Source organism: Accipiter gentilis, chromosome Z, assembly GCF_929443795.1.
Source record: "Accipiter gentilis chromosome Z, bAccGen1.1, whole genome shotgun sequence".
Taxonomy (NCBI): domain Eukaryota; kingdom Metazoa; phylum Chordata; class Aves; order Accipitriformes; family Accipitridae; genus Astur; species Astur gentilis.
Genome location: NC_064919.1, coordinates 70,843,778 through 70,856,848, shown reverse-complemented (window position 1 = coordinate 70,856,848; position 13,071 = coordinate 70,843,778). Strand labels below are relative to the sequence as shown.

Genomic DNA, 13,071 nt, shown 5'->3' with positions numbered 1-13,071 from the left:
CAGCAGATGGTTGTCACCCACTGGAATATTGATCCAATGTATGTAAATGCATATTTTATAAGCATTCTGATTTTACAGACAAGATTATCCTTTATAAAATCTTTGCTGTTGTAAATACTCCTGGGCTGAGGAGTATCTTAAAGAGCTCTAATGTAATGTGATTCTTTTCTTTCAGGGAATATGGAGCCATTGATGATGTAGATATTGATCTGCATATTGATGTTAGCTTTCTTGATGTGAGTAATCTAATCACAGAATTACATGATGAACATTAATACCCATTTAATTCTGCTACACATCAGACTCTCTAGACAACCACTGAGTCTTTCCTTTTTCAGAGACTTGATCTTCACAAGTGGCTGTCACTTTATTGATTGCTACTCAGTGGAAAGGTTTCCTTTTCCTTTTATGATCACATTGTTAAAATTCTTTATAGGCTTTTATTTACTGCATGTGTATTTCCTTTTGAACTTGCCTTGTGAATGGCAAATGTTTTAACTGATATAAATGAAATACATTTACTTTTTTGGTATCCTAGATGTTAGTTAGGTGTAGGCACTTCATAGAGTCCTGAAGGGATGAAGACCTTGGCTGGAGCTCTCCTGTGTGCTTCTCAGCATCTGCAGCTGATTAGGGAGAGGCTTGAGTGGCAAAGGAGACACAGGACAGTGGTGCTGTCAACTGGCAGCACGGCTTCTGTAACAGTTACGCTGTCACTAACTCCACACTTCTTCACCCCACCTGCACAGTAACTTCCTGTCCTCTAGATAAAGAATAAGAGTCAGTGCTTTTAGGGGCATCATTAGCTTCTGCACAGATATGTCATATTCTCTGGTCAGAACAACACAAAAGATAGTTATTCCTGGGCTTTTCTAAAATTTAAGAAAATCTGGTCATACCTTGAATTATTTTAATCAGTCTTAAGGAGCAAAGGTTTCCTTTGCCCTGTGTTATGGGATGAGTTTCTTTTCCATCTTTATTTGTTCCTTTGCTTCCCAGCTTTGAAGTAGTATCTCTTGATAAATGGGAATGTGTCTGCCTCCACTGTAGATGTAGTGTTGTCTATAAACCTGTGCTCAGTTTAAATGAACATACTCAGGAACTGGAAGCAGTCTAACACTGCTCTTAGGGGCATCAGCAGGCAATAATTTGTCCTAAGTCTCAAGTTTAAAGTTGGAGTAGTTATTCCACAACTGGGTAAATGGATGGATGGTGTTTATAACAACCCTAAGGCAGACTGACAAAACGCAGCAGTTCCTGATGATGGCTAATGGTGTCTGTTGTTTTCTTTTTTTGTCTTGAACTAGGAAGAGATTGCTGTGGCTTGGGATGTAATTCGCACAGAGCCTATAATAGTGCGATTGCACTGTTCACTTACACAGTACTTAAATGGTCCAGGTTAGTCACCCGTGTGTTCTTCATGTGCCTTATATGTTGTCTCGGTCTGAGCCATGTACTAGGTGATAGATACTCATTTACTATCAAATCTATGACCCTGCATGTGCTTAGATTTACTGCTGAGAGCAGTCCTACTGCTTATATTTATGTGCATGGCTAGGCCCTCAGTGATGGCATGGGCATCTAATTTAAACATTCATAGGTTGATTTTTGGAACTTGTTTTCCTGATAGCCTTTGAAATGCAAGTGCTTCCCCTAGGAAGCAGGGTTAAGGAATAAAGATCTACAGTTTCTAATATGTGATTTCCTGATTTTGGAAATCAGGCATCATCTGCACAGCTGAGATATTACTGATAAGGTATACATACACAGACCTGTGCAGCACATTAATATGCCCTTTTTCACACACCTTTGAAGAATCAGGCCGTGATAATTACCCTTTCAGCTTCTGATTTCTATACAACTATGTGAACTCTGGGAATCTCTAGATTTGAATGAGTTGTTAAGTGAGTAAAGCTTCCTCATGAGAGTAAAAATGGTCAAACTCCTGAAGAATCAACTTATTTTGAAGATTTGGAAACATTCATATGCAGAATCAACTTCTGATATGTTTTTACAGAGGGAAGTCAGAACTAAGTTGCAATTTGGATCATAACTTGCCCAGCTTTGGAGGCTTCCAGTACAAGCTGTCAGTTCAGGCTTGTATCTGTGGGAGAATTCTGCCTCTGGAAAATGCATAGATATTTCCAGTCATAATATGTTTAGCAAAATCTGTCCCAATGAGCTATTTTTATAGGATATGTTGCCTGCCGATGCTAACTATAAGCTATATTCTGTTCATTCAAATAAGCATTTCATTACATCAATCTTTTTTTTTTTTTTTTTTTGCATGACTTTGGTCTTTTTGTCTGTATTTTATTGCCTCAATCTGTTTTGTAAATAAGTGGATCTTAAAATATGTATTTGCTATAGCAGGTAGCAGTGTTAGTATTCAGAATATTTCTATCAAAATGTAATTTAAAAAATAAAAAAGTGCAGCAAATAAGAGAAGGTGAAGCGTGAAGAGCAGCATGCAGTAAGATATGATCTAGTGAAATGAGAAGGAACAAGATATCTTCTGCACTGTTGACAAGGTTAAAACAGGAAGCTTGGTTCCCAGTCCTGCAGCTGACTGATTGTGGGAGTGCCTGAGTATCAAGAAAGGCAAGATCAGGGCCAGAGGCAAGTGCTTCACTGATACTGGTTTTAAGAGCTCAGCTGCTGTTGCAGCCATGTCTCTATTTACCAGAAAAGGCTGATGAGATCCACCATCTTTTGTGTTAACAAGAGCCTTTCTCTGTGAATACCTCTTCCCCCTTAAATACGTTTTTTTGAGACCACTGGGCCATAACTTTATGCTACATGTTTTTCTTCTATAGTGTTTTCTGTTGATTGATAGACATAAATGCAGTATACTCCAAAGCACAATGGTGGGGTATTAGTACCACCTTGTAGCTGTGTAATATCCTGATTTTAGATAGTCATTCATCTATTTAATAGCTTGTCTCATTGTTGTACTTGTGGACACTTTCTCCCATGTGCCTTACAAACCTGTCTTAAATGAGGATGAATCAGCCTTTGGAGGTCCCGGGCTGGCTCCTCTGACTGTAGAGCATAGACAACAACTGTAGTCTAGATGTCAGATTTTAAGACTGCTGGTCTAGCTATGATGATTCTCATTGAAAATATTGCCCTCCCTCCCCCATACCATGTGTCCTAAATTTGACAATCTTAAGACATTGCTATCCCTAATCAAATCATTCATCCCTTTTGAAAAAATCATCAGTTTGTCTTTAAAAGATGAGATTATATTCAATTAATAACATTAGAGAAAGGGTATCTACAGGGCTTTGAACTAAGTGAAATTGGATGGGCAGGTTAGATATATTGTATTTTATTTTGAAATTTAATTTATTAAAGTGAAATTAAGGATAAACTTTGACATTCTGAAAAAAATCTGGCTTCTGAGTGATCAGAATAATACAGATTTTAAAGTACTGATTTACTTTTTCTAATAAAATTTGAACCAACCCCAGATTTTTTGTTTTCATTCCTTTTTTATTTTACTGCAGTCATTACCACCTTATGTAATACGAAGTATAAAGTCTATTCGTGCTTGTAATATGTGTTGGCTGTTGTCCTGCCTTGAGGACCTGAGGCTCTCTCAAAAAGTGCTGGATTCCATCTGCCACTTCTATCTAGTAAATGTTATTAAAGGACTTTAGTAATACCAGGAGCTAATTTCAGACCTTTACCCCGTACACTTCCAATTTTCTGACAGATGAATATGGATGTACCAATGTTAGGACAGGTCTTGAGGAAAATTCAGGGTATTCCTTGGCCACTGGAATTCATATATCAGGCACTTCGACGAAGATTATGGGTCTTGTATTAAAATGCCCTCAGAAAGAAAAACCAGATACTGATTAATTCAGTTTATTCCACTCTGGGTTTTCTTCATAGTCACAGGAACTGTAGTGTGTAAAGACTACTTACTTGGAAAAAAATTTGAGATTAGGTGAGATGAATTACAAGTCCAGATACATTTACTCTGATGCTGCTCTCTAGTACTTGCATAATATAAAAACCAGACACTTTTTAGTAATTAAAGTTAGTGGGAAGAGATACATTTGGGGTAATTCAATTTCTAAAATATTTATTTGTAAAATTACAAATTATATTGGCTGATATTCCAAAAAAGACCATTCGTTTCTTAATTGGTTTGGATGACATGTCCACTTTCACCATTGCTTCAATGGTATTGTCTATAGTAAAGGTCCAGATAGAACAGAGTCCTTAAATATGATTTATATGGTCATGAGTTCTTGATTATTGCTGTAAGTTCATGTATCAACAATATCTCATTTTTCCATAGTGCCAACTGTGGATGTATTTCAGATCTCTACTAAGGAAAGATTTGGGCTGGGACATCAGCTGAAAAAGTAAGTCTAGAAAAGTGTAAACCCCTGTTTTTAGGCAAATAATACACTCTTTTTAGTTCCTGGACCATGTCAAGTAGGATAAAATTCTCAGGTTGTCAGGTTGGTTGGATCAAAGTGTTTTGAACTTGTTTTTCTTTAAATAAAAAATAACAAGATTTGCCTTTTTAAGTTCAGTTTTGACAGTTGTTGAGGAGAACCGGATTTGTGCTGCCTCCCAGGGTTTTCTGTCACTTTTCTGCCATTTAGGAAGCAAGCTACAAAAGTTCAAAAGACTGTAACTGGGAGTGTTGAATTTCATGTTTCTGCTTAGATGGTGAAGTCTCTGGAGCAGGAATCTTTTTGAGCATCTTGCATACCCTAAGGGGGCTATGCTTTCATGGTGGCCTCTAGGATGTACAACAGTAATTAGGCCATCCATGTTTTGAGGACAAGAGGGAAGAATAGTCGAAAAAATTAGCCGTTTCATAGGTTCATGGTACTATTCAATTTAATAAAATTTTGCTGAGTCATCTTTTCACATATGCTTGTGTATGTGTAATAAAATGACAAGAATATAGGCTTTAATATCTGACCATTACAACATTATGAATCTCTTAAGAAGAAAAAAACCTTTTGATGTTTGGTGTTTAAAGAAATTCAGTGCAGCGTTTTCATAATCTTACAAATGAAGCAATGTTATTAAAATACATGACTTTGAAGAAAAATAGTGAAACGCTCCCCAGATATGAACAGTCTCTTAAAACATTTCAGTACTTACACTGTCTCTGATTTGTGCACCAGGTAATTACTAAAGGTTCCTACAAGACATTTTCAAGGAGATAGCTGTATAATTCATAGTTGAGCAGACGTCAGAATACCCATGAACCCCGTGGCCACTCATGGCTGTGGCAACAGGATATTCATCTTTGAAGAGTCACTAAATTTTTGGTAAAGTCCATACCAACTTCTGCTTTGACTTTATCGCTCAAAGACCCCCACTGAAGAGTCATTAGAGTCACAGAGTAATTTGCCTTGGAAGGAACTACTGGAGGTCACCTAGTGCAACCTCCTGCTCCAAGTGACACTAACATCAAAGTTAGGTTAGTTCACTCAGAGTCTCGGGCAGCTGAGCTGTGAAATCTCCAGCCCTTGTGGGCAACCTATTGTATTCAGCCATTCTTCTTGTGGATGTCTTTTTATAGCCTTTATGTTCCCTTGCCACAACTTGTGACCACTGCCTTTTGCTGTCCATCTCTGGGAAGTGTCTGGCTCTGTCTTCTCTGTAAACCCTCTTTGGGTATTGTAATATTTGATATCCCGACCTTCATGTTTGTGCTGTAGGAGTATATGCTCCAACTTGAGCAGTGTGGATGCTGTAGCCTATCTCTGTAGTCACTGGACAGACAGACGCCTATAGTTGGATGGGATGCCTTTGAATCAGTTTGTCTCTAGATCTCCATGAGTGGCATACCTGCTAAGTCTTGCACTGGTTGTTTACGCAGACTGTATTCTCAATAAGCGTTTTGTGTAAATTAGTTTTATGTGGAAAAAAAGAAAACATTTTTGAGAAGCTGAGGCACCCAATCATCAGTCCACATACATGACAGAAAAAGTCTGCCTGTAGAGTAAGGACACTGCATCATGTCACCTATGTGGTGAACAGAGAGACCCTAGTACTAAAGAGAGTATGTCTTGGCTAGGGTAAGAAAATCTTTTTTTTTTTTTTTTTTTTTTTCTTAATTTGCAGAATCATGCAGACGTTTGTTACACAACAGTGGAAGAACAGCAAAGAGAAATCTAATTGTACGCACAATAAGAAGGTGTCTGACAAAAAGGTGAAATCCCCTCTGCACATCTTTTCTACGCTGCGCAGGTAATAGCAAGGAAAATGAGCTGTTAACACCATATCCTGTTCAAAATCCACAGCAGACTTCACAAGGTGAAATGTTGACTTTTCTCCACAGAGAAGTGCTCTATTTATATCTTACCTCATGGGTTTCCAGTCCTTGCCTTGCATGACATCAAAAGTGAACTAGGTACTACTGCAGCTTCTAAGACTATTTGAAGGCAGAGCATTTCAGTGTCCTGCTCTCTGAAACAGCCATGTTTAATCTAGAATTGGAAATAATTAATTTTATATTATTATTTAATTTCTTGTATTAGTATCTTTATAGCTTGGTAGCATTTGACTGTTACTTGAATAGCAAGAGTATAAGTAATATATACAAGTAATACATAACTTACATACATAAAAAAATTTTGTGGTTGTCTAGCTGTTCTTTCCACAGCTGTGTGTATTTTTAATTTTTAAAACTAGAATGGTTATTAATGGAAGACTGATTTTTAGAGCTGCTGAGCACCCACCCCTCTCCACTGTTTGAGTACATTAATGTTCAACACTTCTGAAATGCAGGCACAGAATTTCAAAGAACGAAAGCATTAAAAACATAAGAAGTAATTTGTGAATAGTTCATTTGAATTCATTATGACTTCTGCCGGTTACTCATACTTGTAAATGCATGTAAAATCAGGCTCTAATTTTGCCTCCTTCAGGAGTGTGACCATTTACTCTGGCATGTTTTCCTGCTTATGAAGGGTTGACAGATCACCCCTTTTATGAATTTGAATTGAATGCCTCTTTGAACATTCCTTCTTTTTGTTGAATTTTGCCATTCTAAATTCCGTGTATAAAAAAGAGAGGGAGTACAGCTATCACTCACATTGAAGAAGGGAAGACTGTCAAAGATGACAAAAGATTATTTGTCTTTTTAAAAGTAGAAGAGAAAGGTGGTGGTTTAAGTCGAAAGCTTACCCATTCCCTACCATGCCACACACCATTGCCTAGTGCAGGCTGTAACTTGGCGTTTGGTTTTATTCAGAAACGGCATACAAGAGCCAGCCCAATCTTCTCTTGATTGGCTGCTGCTGCAGTGCCTGTCCCAAGATGGCTCAGCCCAAATGCAGGGACCCCCTCTCTCTATAGAGCTACCTACCTCCTCTTCCTGCCTCCTGTCTGCAGGAGGGTGGTGGTAAGCCAACTGCAAAAGTGAGTCAGCAACCTCCACATGCGTCTTCTGCTGTCACCACTTGCTAACAGGGTGAGGAAACCTGCCAACCTCTCCCTTTGGGGTTTCACTTCTTTTCTATTCAAGCCAAGCCCCCAGAACACTCCAAAGATCAGGATTGCTTATAAAGCATAGAAAAATGGTTCAGCATACCTGTTACATGTTCTTGCTTTGCAAGGACAGGCAAATGTGAACCTTATGGAAATGTGACAGTTAGTATGAACGTTGTTTCATAAAAACATTTTGTTATTTACTTTCTGCATTCATAATTTAGATCCCTCACATTCTCATTTCTAGTGTTACAGAGCTAGAATTTGTCTAAAACAGGAAAGAAGGGCATCAAATTGTCTTCCACAAAGCGCCTAGATTATTATGAGGTTTTTAAATATAATGTTCATTTCAGCTGAATTAAATTTGATTTACTGCCTGCAAGTTTCACTGCTCATTGTATCTTCTGTTGGATCTAGACATAGAATTTGTTATGCTGTGTCCAGAAGACAATAACTCTAATGGGAACATGCCATGATCATTGCATAGGAAAGATAGATTTTGATAAGGAAAATGTGTTATGATCTCACGTGAAATATGTGGTTTTCATTTCAAAGATCATTTCCTGAATAAATAGTTTGTTTAGAGATGTAGAGACCTTTACAAAGAGCTGTAAGGATACAGCTCTAACTTCTGCTTAAGCAGCCAGTCATCTTTTTGATCGATGAGCTTGAATGTAAATAGGAGTAAGATGTCTATTTGGTATTGGAAAATTAGTCCTACCTACAATTACTCATTTTTTTAATGTTGGGCTGTGTTTATCACTAGTGACGTACATAAAAACAGGTGACACAAAGACTTTTATATATGTGTGGTCTTGCTTGATTTGCACAAGATTTTGATTACTCTCCAACTATGTCTTCTCCTTTATTTTTAAGGTCGCCAAGTTATCCTCCACCTGGGTGTGGTAAAAACAAATCGAAACTGAAGTCAGAACAGGATGGCATCTCCAAAACTCACAAGCTACTCAGAAGGACTTGCTCTAGCACAGTGAAGGCGGAGGATATGTGTGCCACAAAATCTCACAGAACCTTTGGCCGCTCGTTGTCGAGTGACCCTAGGGCTGAACAGACAATGGCTATTAAATCGCACAAACTGTTGAACCGTTCTTGCCCTGCGTCCGTCAAACAGGAGGAGTGCATCACTTTAAAGCCCCATAAGCTATTAAGTAGATCGTGTTCTGGGGACCCTCGATGTGAGCACAACAGCACCTTGAAGCCCCACAAACTTTTAAGCAGGTCCTACTCCAGTAATCTTAGAATGGAAGAATTGGATGGATTTAAGAATCACAAGTTACTCAGCAAGACTTACTCCAATGCCCCTAAATCATCCAAAATGGAACCTTTCAAGGAGTCCACCATAGCAGAGAGCAGGAGGCTCTCTCTTACCTCAGGGCTTATTGGTATCTTAACACCATCTTCATCATCACCTTCACAGGCTGCTGTGCGTAATATTTTTTTTGTCTGCTCATTTTCCTCCTATTATTTTCCAAATGTGCCATTATGCTTGTTATGCAAAGGCATTAATACTTAGGACACATGTAGTGAATATATTGGATATATTGAATAAATTGGAAGACAAGAGCAATGGAGTCAGCTTTTTTAAGGAGGATTCAAACAACTGTGCATGCACATATATTTAAGTTACAAAGCCATAATTTGCTTAGGTCAAGACAGAGATTTTACGTGTCATGTTGATTACAGCTCAGTGTACCTACTGGCCATGGGAAGAGTTCAATCATCCACTCCCTTCCCTGCCTCCTTTCTTGCTGCAGGAAGAAGGGAGAGTATGAGCTTCTGTGCTGCGAAATTGGCTTGGTCACACAGGTCTTTTCTCATTTCACTGTTTGCTTTGCGGGGGAAGCAACTGTCCATGGGCTTGCTTGGGTGCCAAGTCACCTCTCCTTCTGGTCTTTGCATCTGTGATAATCATCATAGTGGAAGGAATGCAGTCATGATTTAGCTCACCTCTTGCACATTTGTGCTTTGTGAAAGGTTTAACCTTCAAACGTGCTGGTGGCAGCTGGAGGTTGGGGAAGGATCTAGGTCTACACTGACCCCCTTTCTTTCCCCAGAGACATGATTGACTGGGAAAACAAAGGGTAGCTCATATTCTTAAATTTAAGAAAGTGCTCAAAATTAATTCTTCTGCCTCTTACGAGATGGCTTTTATACTTTAGAGGAAAGAGTAGGTCTGTTTGCACTTTTTCAAGGCAACCGTCTGTTTTATGTGTTAAATCTGGGGAGAGACACTGAGGAGACAGTTCTCTCCACTTTCTTAGCCCGGTGGTAACTTGACGTTCTCAGCAAGAAAAAGCTTATTCTTGCTTGAAATGCCATACATATATTCAAAATAGTGCATTCTGAATAATGAAATTACATTTAGTGTGCTATTTCTCATGGTAAATTAGTTTAATAAGCTCTGAGCTATACTCATCAGATCTAAAAGCAGTGATAGACTATCATAAAATCATTTATATACATGCTGTGAAGTTGATTCCTGTAATGTGCACAGCACTATTAATTTAAGGTGAGCCAACAAACTTTTTACTTGTCACAGTTTAGAGATGCATTTTTTTTCTGAATCAGCAGAGGATGTCTTAACATAGCAACACTTTTCTCTCTTGAAGTTACTAGGAAAAGTCCCATTGATTTTGATAAGATAATGAAAAGCTGAGTTAGTGGTTTCATTACTGATGTTATCAGCTGGTATGGAAGAAAGCAAAGCCTGCTTGGCAGTCTATAAAAACTACCAGTAATTTATTGCTAGAATGCATTTGCTTTGAGGCAGAATCATCACATACATGGTCAGGTGCAGTTTGACTGATGTTAGTGGAAAGACATCAACAATGCATTTTACATTTTACGTACAGGCACCAGATATATGGATAGCCTGGGTGCTTAACTGCAGTTCAAAGTCAGTGGAATGTGAAAGTGATGAATTGGGACCCTAACTTCTCTTCAGTTCTCAGCTACAGTATTTCAGTCTCATGTATGCATACAATTAGGACGATTGTTTCCCAGGAGAGAAAAAAGAAAAGTTTCCCAATTAAGCACTTAGAGAAATGAAAGGAAATAAGCCCATAAACAAAATCAAAAAAAGCTGTACATGGAGCTGATCTGACCCATATTCAAAACAAGGTTTGATTGAGATAGATGTCAGCTTAGAGGGAATTTTGTACCTTACTGACTCCTGTAGCAGAAGTTCCTTCTAATTTATTGCTGTGTGTTGAAAGAAAAAGGCAGAAAGAATTTGAGTGGGATCTGAGCACAGAGATCTGTTAGCGTGGTGCTTACAGAAATGAGATCTTAGTAAATACAAAAGAAAAAGATCTTAAGCCGTTCTGAGAGTTACATTCGTCTTTCCAGCCCAAACAGATAGCCCATATTTGAATACACCATACACAGTTAAAATTTAGTTGAAGTTACCAAATGCCAGTTTATTAGAAAGGAATGAAGGCACTGGTGTTTCCATTTGAGATTAAAGTTTTTGGGATGCGGAGATACAAAACCTCATCAGATTTAAGAACTGAGAAGAAATGCTAAAAATCTACCCCACACCCAGCAAACAGTAAAAGGATTGATTATTTGTAATGGCTGGTTTATGCAAATGAGAGATATTTTTAGATGCAAGTATTGTTTAATTAACATATTTGCATGCAAAAAATACAAATATTTTACCATTTCCTTATAATTAGTCTACCAACACTGAAGTTGCCTCAACTTTTTCCTTGCAGCAAAACTATGGTGCAAAATGCATTCCGGTACGAGACCGTGGCTTTCTTGTGCAGGTAGGATGTCATATCTTACCCATTTATGAAGCACTGAGGAGCATGAGCTGACTGTTAATTATTTTTAAGCAGATGTTATTTTCATTTTCATTGTTCTCAGACTATTGAATTTGCTGAGCAGCGGATACCAGTATTGAATGAATACTGTGTAGTTTGTGATGAACCCCATGTGTTCCAGAATGGCCCTATGCTGAGGGTAAGTGGTGTGCTTGCTGGGATAAACAATGCATTTTATAGTGCCTTAAATAGCAGTGGACCATACTAACCTGTTACAAAACTATTGAATTATTTCAGATGCATTTCATCCTAATATCCTTTTAAGATGCAAAAATATAGTGCATATTAACAAGATTTTGCTATAAATTTGAAAAAATGTATTGCAAGCAAGGGAGATGGAAATCAGGCTTGTATAATATCGCAGAAGCTGGGCTGTATTTCACTGAACACGATTGTGCTACAGTAGTCACAACCAGATGAGACAGAGGAAGTGCATTAGAGTGGTTTCCAGGTCCTCTAGCATTCTTTTAAAAGCTTAGGGTCACCTCAGTCCTTGAGCTCTTAGCAAACCATAGCCGGGGTATTTAGATACACTGGTGTTAATGCCACAAGGCTGTGAAGTTCCGACAGTCTTTTGCTCATGGGCCACTGGGATGAGCCATTGTCCATAATGTGATAAAAAAGGCAGTAGAAGGAGGTGCTCTGTGAAGTGTCTGATATAGCAGTGACCTAGTCCAGGGGCACTGTTGTGGTTCAGTATGCCCAAAGTCTAGCCACTTAGGCAGCTTTTCCTTCCTTTCATTCCTGTATAACTGGGAACTAGGAATTCTGCATGCTGAATGTCGTACCCTCTCATGCTGTTGGTGAATGCATACAGTGAAAAAGAGTAAGATGGGTCATGAGAGACACACTCTGCCTGGAGCTACTGAATCAGTGCAGCTTTGTGAAAGAGTATGTTAGGAGAAAAAATTTTCTTACTTTTAGGATTGATCTTGCAGTTTAGAGTCCTCCTTTTTTCACCTGTCCTGAATCCTATGGAAACCTGAGTATCCTTAAAAGCTTAAAGCCATGGAAAACTAACAGCAGCGTTTGAATGGTCTGACACCTGCCAATTTCCCCACAGTGTGGCGAGCAAGTACCTTGAAGCAGACATCATCTATGATAGTTCCATGGAACTAAATTCAGGAAGGTTATTGCTTACAGGGTAGCAAAAGTCACCTCAGCATCATCCCCCATGACACCCTGGCACCATGGTCAGGCATTCTGACTGTAGACAGGGTATGCAAGTAAGCTGCTAATAGGATTTCCGAAAGCATCTACGTATTCAGTTAACACCATATCAAGTCATGGTTAAACCTCTGTACTTTTGAAACCAAACCTTGATTAGAAGCCTGTAGAAAAGGCATCAGTTCCTTGTTGTTCATCTTTGAATGCACTGCTATGCATGTTACCTGTGACATCATAAGACAAAGTCAGTAATGTTTGGAGAGTGAGTAAAGTTTGGATAATGCAATAATTTAAATTACTGGGGTTTATCTATTGTCCATAGGACAAAAGGAAACAGTAGGATTTATTCCTGTTCACATGATGAACTATTAAAAGAAAACAGAATGGAAAGTTGTCTGCTCTAAATAAAAAAATCTTAATTCTTCTTGCTTTCCCACCTTAGAGATTAAAACCCCTCAGAATTACTTTTCTCTGTCTGCAGCTTAAAGAGGGGTCATTTTAGCTGTTTGAGAGTTTTTCAGCACTTCAAAACAGAGGAGAATGCAAACATGTTTGCCACTAAACATATCAGTGCCTTTGCAAGCAG

General features: G+C 38.5%; 1 protein-coding gene across 2 annotated transcripts in view; it reads left to right on the top strand.

The window, feature by feature from the left end:
• The window catches only part of PARP8 (poly(ADP-ribose) polymerase family member 8), a 118,328-nt gene that overhangs the window by 70,424 nt on the left and 34,833 nt on the right, over positions 1 to 13,071 (top strand). For both annotated transcript variants that reach the window (XM_049794338.1, XM_049794337.1), the window contains 7 exons: positions 176 to 236; positions 1,308 to 1,398; positions 4,313 to 4,379; positions 6,106 to 6,231; positions 8,350 to 8,914; positions 11,208 to 11,261; positions 11,362 to 11,457. In XM_049794338.1, the coding sequence (XP_049650295.1) occupies positions 176 to 236; positions 1,308 to 1,398; positions 4,313 to 4,379; positions 6,106 to 6,231; positions 8,350 to 8,914; positions 11,208 to 11,261; positions 11,362 to 11,457 (1,060 nt within the window). The remainder of the gene's footprint in view (positions 1 to 175; positions 237 to 1,307; positions 1,399 to 4,312; positions 4,380 to 6,105; positions 6,232 to 8,349; positions 8,915 to 11,207; positions 11,262 to 11,361; positions 11,458 to 13,071) is intronic.